The sequence below is a fragment of the Cibotium barometz genome, chromosome 7 (genome assembly GCF_041138505.1).
Source record: "Cibotium barometz isolate CiBa-2024 chromosome 7, ASM4113850v1, whole genome shotgun sequence".
In the NCBI taxonomy this organism is placed as follows: Eukaryota; Viridiplantae; Streptophyta; class Polypodiopsida; order Cyatheales; family Cibotiaceae; genus Cibotium; species Cibotium barometz.
The window spans coordinates 61,495,493-61,507,195 of NC_141052.1; the positions used below are offsets into that span (position 1 = coordinate 61,495,493).

At 40.3% G+C, this 11,703-nt stretch overlaps 1 protein-coding gene across 1 annotated transcript; it reads right to left on the minus strand.

Annotated features, from left to right (window-relative positions):
• Positions 1–479: 479 nt before the first annotated feature.
• LOC147637286 (protein JINGUBANG-like) lies at positions 480–2,371 on the minus strand. The gene has a single exon (XM_086800928.1). It carries the CDS (start codon positions 2,193–2,195, stop codon positions 855–857), a length of 1,341 nt encoding a protein of 446 aa, XP_086657054.1. The 5' UTR covers positions 2,196–2,371; the 3' UTR covers positions 480–854.
• Positions 2,372–11,703: the final 9,332 nt, after the last annotated feature.

The following is an 11,703-nucleotide window of genomic DNA, read 5'->3' on the forward strand; positions in this document are numbered from 1 at the left end:
GTAGGCAACAAAGTCTTTTCAAACCTGAAACACACTCATTGGGGTGTAAAAGCTAAGACTCAAGTTAAGAGGTGCATTGTCTCACATGTAGGCAACATAGCCTCTTTGAACCTAGAACACATTGATTGGGGTGTAAAAGCTAAGACTCAAGTTACGAGTTGCAAGCGTGTGGCCTTTCCATTATCTATTCTCCATCCTAGAACTTTGTAGTGTAGAATAGTGTCATTGATTTGAGACTATCTCTTGCACTTTTCCTTCTAAAGGTGTGAGATTGCATACATAGATGCCTAGATTTGATTGTGAACTTTGTAAACTTATTTGCTCAAAGGGTAATAACATTTAAAGTTCCAAGAGAGATTTTGTACATATCAAACTTACAATTTTAAGAGAGCTAGGCCGGGGGGTTTGGTGTTGATGATGAAGGATGCTAGTTGTTTAGTACTTCCATCCCAAAAGAAGTGCGAATCTCAGTGCTCGAAAAAAATGATTTTTTCAACCCTTTTAACTGGGATTTAGACTTGAACATCACTAGAAATCATACAAATGCCGGGATTTATAACTAAAATGTACAAATTCCATCCCTTAAAATTAAAGCCAGTTTGGAATTCCTATCGGGAGCTCTAAAATTCAGCCCGGAAAATTGCACTACCAACGGGGTAAACTTGGTTATGTGAGTACTGAGTGCCATTACAGAAATCAAGATCTATAAAATCAAGGATGCGCAAATGCATGAAAATGAAATTTTGAAGGTGAAATGAGAAGGCTTATATTAGCGTACTAAGAGCGCTCATGAAAATGTGTAGATTAAAGCACCCTCGGCGTTTGTGTACTGAAAGGATTGGACATGCGTGCAATCATGCTGGATCTAGCGATTGGCGGCGGCTAGAAGAAACCCACCATACTTTGATGCTCTTGTCAGCGCTCCCGCTGTAGACGAGGCAGCCTCCGCCCACCACCAGCTGATCGTTGGCTGCGACGGAGATGGACTTGACGGGTCCGCGGTGGCCCTTGAGCACGGCCACACACGAAAGGTAAAGACGGGAATCACCAGAAATAGCAGAACTGATTCTCCAAGCCCGCACACTGTTGTCTGCCGAGCCGCTAAGCAGCAGGCCACCCGCCTGCGCCGTTGTGGTGCAGAGGCACAGAATGGGCAGCCTATGGCTCCCTTGCTGCGTAGAACGGAGCACGCTCATGTGTTCCTCTCCTTTACCTTTCCCCCACACTGAGATGGCACCGTCCGAGCCACCGGAAAAGAGCAGCTCTCCGTCTCCACTTAGTGCAAGCGCATTCACAGCCGACTTGTGGCCTTCCAATGTAGCCACCAGCGAGTGCCTCTTGATATTCGGCTCTTTCCTCCACACTTTCACCTTGCCATCAGCTGAGGCAGTGTAGAGGAAGCCCTCCCTGCTCACCACAACGGCGTTAAGAGCGTCGTCGTGAGCTCGGATGGACTCCACACACTTGAGGTCCGACAACCTCCACACCTTCACGGTTTTGTCCCAAGAGCCCGAGTACAGCAGCTTGTTGCATTTTCCGACCGCCAAAGCGGAAATCGTGTCGGCATGCTGGATCCAGAGCTTCTTGTGGTGCCGCCGTACTTGCTCATAGTTCTTCTGCGAGAGGCTCTTGATGAAGCAATCCCTCTTGGTGGGTAAGGTGGACACAAGCTTGTGGGTGCCGCCGCCCACGGGCTGCTTGGTCGCCGACGACCGCCGCCCTCGACTCCACACACGGATCTTGTGATCTTGATGGGCACTGAAGACTCTGTCTCCCACTACCAGAATGGCTTTGACGGAGCCTTGGTCACCGCTGCAGCCGAATCGATCCCATTGCGAAAGGTCCGGTTGCCCCCACAATCGGATCTCGTTGCCGTGGGAAGCCGTGTAGAGATAATCGCCGGCAGGAACGACGGACGACACTGCAGCATCGTGGCCGGCGACAGTGGCCACGCAACGACACATGAAACCACCAAAGTCTCCGGAGGGAGAGGTACGAAAAGAAGAGGAAGGAGAAGTAGGGAAGACATCTGGGAGGCTTTCGCTGGACATTTTCCTGCTAGCACTGCGGCCGGAATCAGAATAAGAGCAAGAAGAGCTGCTGCAATTGACTGCATGGCTCATTTCGCACGGCCGCTGAGCAGTGGAAGGGGGTGTAGCATCAAGGATTGGGCGAAGTTGCGACGATTTGTCCATGGTTTACTTCGTTCGATCGGTGGAGCAATACTTATAGAGAGAGAGAGAGAGAGAGAGAGAGAGAGAGAGAGACTGAGACGAGATCTGAAAGGGAGAACAGTTGTCTCCTCAACTGTTGCGAGCTTGCGAGGAAATTCCGCACCCGAAGAGGAAGTGCAGCAAAATGGGTCAAAACTAGGACCAAATAAAAAACGGTCCGTAGGAACGGTCACTTACAACCTACAGGTTATAAACTTCATTTGTTTTATAAACCTTTGAAGTTTACGGTTTTGTGTATCCGTGGACCGTTTGGGTTCAAACTTCATTTGAACCTACGGATTTTGTGTGTCCGTGCTTGCTCGTACTTGCACTTTACAGATTGTACGTTTTTCTTTTAGGTAAGCAAGCACCAGGTGGGTTGGAGTGTTCGAAAAAAATGTTTTTTCTTATCAACCTTAACCTTCATGTAAAAATTGTGAAATTATTTATACAGGAAAATCTTGAAATGTGAAGGTCTTGAAATGTGAAGGTTTTGTTCTCTGACTTCTCAAAATTTGGAGGTATTTTTGTGTTAAATTTGAAGGTTTTTTTTTGGGACCAACAATATTTATTTATATTAACTGTTCCAAATCTGTCATACACCAAATCCAGAAAATCTACTATCTAAAATTAGAAGGTATTTTTCAAAACATGCAGGTGCAAACTACACTAAACTCAGGTTCTTTTCGAACACTGGTGGGTTGTAACTTTGCGGGATTCATGTTTAGAATTAGGATTTTCACTCTATCTCTAGTCCTTTAGTGGCATAGTTGGATTGGACTTAATTGTAATTTTTAGTGGAATGTCTGGTTTTTTCAACACCACGTCACTTTGTCTCATGGTAGAATTTTGTCGGTCTAGTTTAATAATAGGGGCATTTGTCTTATTTTGTGACTATGTGGAATACATGCAAAAGATTATACTCATTTTTAAAACTAGTTGGTGTGAATGAAGAGCTACATCACAATGTTAAAAAGTGCATCAAATTATGGTGGGGTTAATTGTATCTCTCTTAAAAATCTTTAAAAGAGACCTTCAAGGGTTTTGAAAGCCATTAAAGATACCTTTTGAAAAGTGATAAATATTCAAAATATTCTTTATATACACTAATCTATATCAAACAATACTATCTTACCCATATCTCAACTAGTTGGAAAAAAATATAAAAAAAGGAAAAGGTTTGTCTAGGTCATTTTCAATTGTGATCATTTTTTAAACAAGAACATATCATTAATGTATGAAGAGCATTATCTTACATGATATGGTTTTGGTTGTTTTGCTTGCATCTCATCATATCAAAATGCAAATTAAGACATTTATTTTTCATAAGAGAATTTCCACTTATCACTTGAGAAGTAATAAATATATCACGGGTTTATTTTATAATGGTTTTGGTAATAAATATTTCAACCTCATTAATTCTCCTACATCTACTAAGAAAACATAAAATGAAAGAGAAATATGCCTAAAGTGTTATGGTGGAAAAACTTGTAAAGATAAAGTTGAAAATTTACTAAACTCAAAAGGTAAGGCATCTCTTAGCTTCACATATGTATTCAATTGATAAATTTTTATCTCTTGAGTAAAATCTTGCACAAGAACAAGTTACACTAAAAATTTGTTTCTTGCCTAAAAACGAAGATATTTTAATGATTCATGATGGATATATCTCTTCATTTTTTGACCTCACTTGATAGCGAATCACATATAATATATTTTGCTACTTTAAGCTAAAGTAGCAATCAAAAATATTGTTTCACTAATACCATACACATTACTAATTGCACCTTTTATATGGTAGAGATTACAGCATTACTTTCACTTTCTAGGGCATTCTTACCCTTTATGTATAAAAGTTTTCACCATTGATTTCTAGAGCATTCTTCTTTTGCAATTCTTACCCTTTGTGTATAAAGTAAAAGAAACATTGCGACCTAGACTTGATAGTGCGAACCTAGGGTTGTAAGACATGACTTCTCTTTGTAAAATTTGTAAAAGGAGGAGTATTCTAGTTACATGTAGGTGAGGCAAGTGCTTCATTCTCACAATTAAGATAATGTCAAGTATAAGGTCTATTTTGCCTTAAAATCTTAAGTGGCATGTTTGGATTGCACCTTTTTACTTTAAAATTTCAATTTGGAAGGGGGCGATAGGTTTTGTGAACACCAAATCACTTTGTCTCAAGACAAAATTTGTTGATGTCATTGATCAATGGGGGCATTCTAGTCAATGATGGTATGTCATTCGTGAAACCAGATGGCGTGCAAAAAGCTACATGTGTAAAAGTGCATCAAATCTTAAATATAATGCATGACTTATGAGCGTAAATTTGGTCGATTTGTATCTTTCTTCAAATCTTGAGGTATTGTATTGGAGATTTTGGCAAGGGTTTTAAAATGTCTTAAATGGCAACTTTTAAAAAGTACTAAAAATTAGAATATTTTTTATGCATTCAAATATCTACCAAAATGATATTATCTTATCCCGTATCTTCTTAACTCATTGGAAAAATATACAAAGAAATGAAAAAGTTTGGTTGCATCATGACCATTTTAACAAAAAGATATTATATTAATCATTGTACAAGATATGATTTTTAATTTTGATGATTTGTTTTGTATCTCATCAATTTATATACAAACTAAAATGTTTTATTTTCATGATGGGCATTGTTTGGTGATAGGATCTTTAGGTTGGCTTTGCGCAATGACCTCATGAGAGATTGAGGCATTTTATGTGTGTAAAAATGACCCTAGAGTGTTGGGGAGGTAGACCATAAGCACCTTTAAAGATTTATTTTTTTTAATTTTTTAATTTTATTTTTTCCAGGGAGGGTACGTTTGTATGCTTACGTTGGTACACTCGTGGTGGCTAAGGTTGGCATGGTTGTACGCTTAGCATAGCTAAGGTTGGTATAGCCGTGGCTAAGGAAGGTATGGCCGTGGTAAATTGTTTTCTAAAATTTTTTTAAAGGACAATATGTCCATACACTTAGGTTAGTATGGCCATGGCAAAGGTTGGTCGTAGCAAAAAATATATTTTTACATTTTTTTGGGGATATTATGTCCATACGCTAATGTTGGTACGCCTGTGGGGCTAAGGTTGGTGGTACGGTCGTACGCTTAGGAAGGTACACCCATGGATTTTATTTATTTTTAAATATTTTTAAACAAAATTGGGACGGTATATCTATATGTTTAGGTTGGTACGACAGTCGTGGCTAAGGTTGATACGGTCGTTACGGTCGTACACTTTAGGAAGGTACGCCCATGGTTTAAAAAAATTTAAAAATTTATTTATTTTTAAATATTTTTAAACAAAATTGGGACGGTATATCTATATGTTTAGGTTGGTACGACGGCCGTGTCTAAGGTTGGTACGATCGTACACTTTAGGAAGGTACGTCCATGGTTTAAAAAAATTTAAAAATTTATTTATTTTGGATGATACGTCCCCACGCTAAGGTTGATACGCCCGTGGGCTAAGATTGGTACGGTCATACGCTTAGGAAGGTACAGCCGTTAGATTTTTTAATTTAAGTTTGAAATTTGAATTTGAATTTCGAATTTGGAGAGAAGTGAGTGGGAGACAACTAAGATCCCCTCACTAATGCAAGGTAGGTGAAAAAATGCTAAAGTTAGTGGTTACTGCTAAATTAGTGGATTTTGACTAATTTAGAGAAACTCTAACTTAACTAATGATTAATCTTCTTAATTTTATTGTTAATTACCTTTTAACCCTCTTCTTTGCTCTCTAATTACTCCTAGTTTAGGGTTGAAGATTTGATAGGTGGATTAGAAATATTTAGGCTAATCCAATGATGTGATTAGCTCTAAATAATCTCACTAATTAGGTCTGTAATTAGCCCACTCAAAAGAGTAAAATTTAGGCAAATAAGACCTAATTAGTGCTAATTCTTACAAATTAAGTCCTAATGGAAGTGGACTAAACATAGATTTGGGTCAAGACAAGTGTTTAGAACACTAATGTTACTCAAATTAGTCTAATTACAAGTAACTAGGCTCATTTTTTGTTTTTTTGCTCTCTTTAAGTTCACTAATCACACTAACCAATAGATTAGTGATAATTAGTAAAAATTAAGAAATAGTTTATGCTTTTTTTAGTGGATTAGGATTCTATCAAACAATGCGAACCTATCTATGAAAAGGAACTAAGCAAAAAAACCAAGATTAAGCTAAAAATTAAGAAAAAAAAAGTCTAGGTTTAAGCAAAACCCTCTTGATTAGACTCTAATCACCCAAATCTCAAGCTTTTTTACTTAAACTAGTAGTAATCTTACTTTAAACACAAAGCTATACACGAATCACAATAAAAACATAAAAAAAACATGCAAAACATGAAAATACATTTTTTAAAAAAACTACATGCCAAACAGCTGGAGACTCTGTCGGATGTGAATCAAAGATAGCTTTAATAATTAGCGGACTAGCGCTTCCCAATAGCGGTGCCAAATATGTTAAGGAAACCATACCCTAATGTGTCATGGGAAGTTGCCTATCCACCGAGATCAAGCAATGCTTAAGAGCTCCACCATAGCCGCTCGTCGTCGCCGCCATCCTCCTGCACTTGTTGTCACCCCGATTGCTCTAATCCAACGGGTGATGCAACCTCTCTCTCTCTCTCTCAAAGATCGTGTGGGATCTCCACAAAAAATGATTGCATTGGTGGACTAATCAATCAAGCAAGAGGTAGAGAGGAAGCAAGAGGGAACACATGATTAGCACTAATCACTCCCAAACCCTAACCTTAAGCACACCACACATGCTAGATTAGAGTTGCAAGATAGAGCGAGAGAGAGAACACTCCACTTCTATTGCACAAATGGGAGAACTAGTTACAAACAAGACAAATTGGCTTTTATAGTTCCAAGCCTTTTCGCACTAGGTCGTCTGGGAGTAAGTGACCCGAGGTGCCCAAAACATAGCTACAAGGCTTTTCTCTATGGTTTAGCCAATTGACGAAGATCCTCTTGTCTATCTTCAAAGCTCAATACTTGGGAGCATCTTTAGGACGTTTCCCTCACCAAATGACGAGATTTACAATATAGTACCGATGCCCATTACATAAGTGTGCGGACATAGTTGTCGTAGGAGTGGGTTAACCAATATGTGGTTAATACTATTGTGAAAAATTAATGTCTCTTTAAGTATATTGTTCCAAATGAATTCCTATTAGAGAAATAATCTCAACACAAGATATTAAAATCAAGTGCCGAAATTGCAGTCTTCCATGATCTTTTTTACCCAAAAAATCTTGTTTTTAAAATTTACTTTAAAAATACCTTAAATAAATTTTCAAACACAATACTACAAATGCAATATAAAACGTCTTTATTGGCATGTACCTTTTCTTGACTATACACTTTTTTATATAAATAACAAATCTTTTAGATAAATTTTATGCTACTTTTTATAATCAAAATTTTAACTACTAGGTACACGATTTTTTATTGAACCATTTTTAACCTTAAGGGTGCATTCACACGCGAGGCAAAATAGAGCCAAAACTCCTATTTCAGGACCACCCGTGCACCATTGAAGCTTTTCTAAGCTTCCCTACACACCATAGTTAATTTGCAGCAATGTGATGAGCTATGGTGGATCAAATGCAAGGATGAACATGATTAGCACATAATTAGGAGGTGATTAAGATGAGATTAGTACACAATTAATCTAATAGCTTAATGTAGGCATGGATACTCAAAAACCAACAATTTCTCATTAGGCTAATGCCTCAATTTATAGATTTTATATCCACAAGATACCAAGCATCTAATCCCACTGATTTCTCCTTGATTTGTGCCACCTCCCCTACATCTGGGGGCACCTTTTCCTAGAATCTTTCCACACCCCTATATTCACTCATGCTACCCTTGATTCTCTTATCAGTAGATTCTTCTCACCTTTTCACTGCTACCCACTCAATTACTAACTCCCTTTTACGATCTCTAGCTAAGGGCTTGTTCCCGCACACCCCCATTCACTTGCATATTTCAACACCATGGACACCTTTCAGTCATGGTTGCATGCCCCTAGTGCCTCCATTTCATTCAATGGCACCCCGGTCCCAATTGCACATTCACATGATGTTGACATGCCACAAATGTTTAGTCGTGAGAACTAAATGATTTTTGAAGAGCCCTCATCTAGTGGGGCCTCTCCTCACATACACCTTAGCGTGGATAGATGTCTCGAGCACACTCACATACCTTCTTCTCTATCCACGGATCTACTCTCCCAGCCCCTACCCTTGCACCACCTCCCTATGCGCCATAACTTGACATCCCAAGCTTAGCACAAGCTCTAGGAAGGGGAGTGTTACTACTGTTAAACCACTCTGGTTAACATGACCTTTCACACGACTAATATACCTCCTTTGTAACTCATCTTTTTGTACCCATGCTACTAAGCACTAATGGTGAAGTAGACATGGGATGACGGAGCTTACAGCTTGTGTAATGCTAGTCATAAGGAATTGATGTACATAGAGCTAGTTAAACTAGGAAGACTAGTTTTGGGAACCCATTTGTAATTGGGCAGCTAGACATTATAAATATGAGCTCATGTATATAAGACATTTTATAAAATATGAAAAGGGACAATCCCATTTGTCTTAATAGAGTCTTGCCTTCTCTCTTTCTCTCTCTCTTGAGAGCTTATGGTTGCTTGCTTGCTTGTGATTGTTGGTGTATGTGAATAGGAATGGTGTTTCTCTCCCTTCTATCCTTCACTCCCTTCTCATTGCTCTCCACCTTGTCTTGTTTGCATATAATTGGCATGAGGTAGAGGTTGAGCTCTCCATAGGTCCTTCCCTCTTGCTCCTACCTAGCTTGCTTGGATCTCTTTTTGGGTGACACAAAGAGAGTGTATAGTGAGCCCCTAGCGGCCTCACATCGGGGACTTAACCCTAATAGGGTTGGTCAAGTGCTAATCACACAATTCGACCCTTGCATGCACTTCCTTCTTCTTCTTCTTCTCTCTTGTGCTTGTGAGGTAGTATGATAATCCATTAACATCTCATGCATTTCCTTTTTCTTCTTCTTCTCTCTTGTGCTTGTGAGGTAGTATGTTAATCCATTAACATCTTTTGGCACCACTACCAGGGAGTGGTATTTGGCTTAGGATCCTCTACTTGATTTATTAGCTAGAGCTTGAGCCCGGTTGGAGTGCAAATCCATCGGTTGGTTGATTAACATTGTTTGTTTTGTGTTTTGGTGGAGATTACCTTGAGTTTGGATAGTTGATTGAGCATCAAAGCATTCGTGTTTTCACTGAGAGTGGGGAGAAGCAAGTAAGTGCCCCTATTTACCCTCAATATTCGAGCAATTTTTAATTTTTGTGTTTTTTCTTCATGTTTGTATTTTTATTTAATCATTCAATTAATCTCAATCAATTAGCTTAAACCATGCATTGTAGGTATCAATAAGTAGCTAGAAACTAGATCCTTGTAAAAATCAATTAGCTTAAGCCATGCATTGTAGGTATCAATAAGTAGCTAGAAACTAGCTCTAGATCCTTGTAAAAACAAAAACATCAAAAAACCCTCGGAGAGTGCTTGAATCAGTGCTGATTGGAGAGGTTCCTAGGTGAAATTGCATTTTGCCAAGCTTCTTTGAGAAGCGAACGTCCGTGGGCAAGTTCAAGGAATGCCCATTCCAACTCTGGCATGCCCGTTCCTTATGCCTGGTAGATTTGCTGCCTAAACTTGGTAGATTTGCTGCCTAAATTTGGCAGAAGAATTACAATTAGTTTAAGTGCATTTAATTGGTCCTCATGTGCATTGAAGTGCATTTAAACTAGGAGAACTTTGTACTGTCACAGTGGCTGTCAGACGTGTAGCCATTAGGCCAGTCAAATTTGAAAATTCCCTGCCTGACAATGCCACGGCATATGCTCTGAAGCGCATGCCCATTCCAAGTATCGCCACGCCTGGATCTTGGAGGTGAATTCCCATTCGAGTTCCCTTTTGAAACTTCCCATGTCCGTTCCACACAACCCATAAACTCGCACATCCATTCCTTCTCCTCTTTGAGAGCAAACTCCCGTGCTAGGCTTCTCTGTGAGAAGAGAATGTCCATGGGACGCTCATTCCAACTCTGGCATGCCTGTTCCAATTCCTTCCTGCCCTGAAGTGAACACCCATTCCATTTTGCAATCTCATCTCAAACATCCATTCCCTTCCTCACCTAAGCAAATGCCCATTCCATATTAATTTCCTCGAAGAACACGCCGTGCTAATCGAGAAGTGAACGTCCGTTCCTTTTATAAAAAAACATATTTCCTCATAGGGCTCTGCACAATACTTCTAGATTCCCATACACCTATGCTCAGGTAGGTTGGTGAGAAATAGCCCTCTCTTCGACGAAGTGAGCTCTCTAGACGCGCATCCCTTCACAAATCACATCAGACCCATCGGTAAGTACCATGTGGAGTCAAATAGTGCTCGTCTCTTTGACAGTACTAGAGCGAGGACCTCCCCAGTAGTGGACGAGGGACCTCCCCAGTAGTGGACGCGCATCCCTTCACAAATCACATCAGACCCATCTCGGTAAGTACCCTGTGGAGTCAAACAGTGCTTGTCTCTTTGATAGTACTAGAGCGAGGACCTCCCCAGTAGTGGACGAGGGACTCTAGACCCTGAGGCAAGAGAGCCCAAACCACAGTGTATGGACAAACCATCTATCTAGGAACCTACTCCTATCTCTCCAACGCATTCTCAGCAAAGCTTTGCATCAAGGGAGAATCAAGGCTTCACAATTTTATCCTAGGAAACACACAGTCCATAGAACTGCAACCCAAAGTGAGCGATATGGATCAACCTCAAGAAAGTGGGCCCACTCCTTCTCTAGACCCTAGAGTGGAGGTCGGCCAGAGCAAAAGCCATCAAACCCATACCCAGCTACCAGACTGGAGACCCATACCTATCTTGAGGGTGTGGCAGACTCATTGAGACCTTCACAAACCTTGCCAAAATAAGAATCAAGTCCATCTTCTCAAAGGCCTAATACGTCATACCAAAGAGAATGGGTCTACCCAAGCCCATTACCACAATAGGGTCCGCTGGTCTATCAGCAGTACCCACCTCAAGGGGCACACCCACTGTACCAAATGGGACTACGTGGGCCACAACCTGGTCCTCCCAGAGGAAAAATACCCCACTAGTCTACTATATGCCCGGTTCTTCTCCTCCACAACCTATTCCCCAACCTACACTAGCTGCTCCTGTCTCATGAGACAGGGTTGACACCTAAAATGTTAAGAATTGCCATGGAAGTAGGGAGGGGGGTAACCGCTAGCATTACTCCCCCTGACTCTAGTTCAACAAACCAGACTAGCGAACATCTCGACTGATCATGAAGTTCGATGGAACAGGTGACCCCATTACTCACTTGGAGATGTTTAATGAAATCAGCGAAGCATTTGGCTATATAGATGATCAGACTTAGATAAGTGCCTTTGGCCTTACCTTT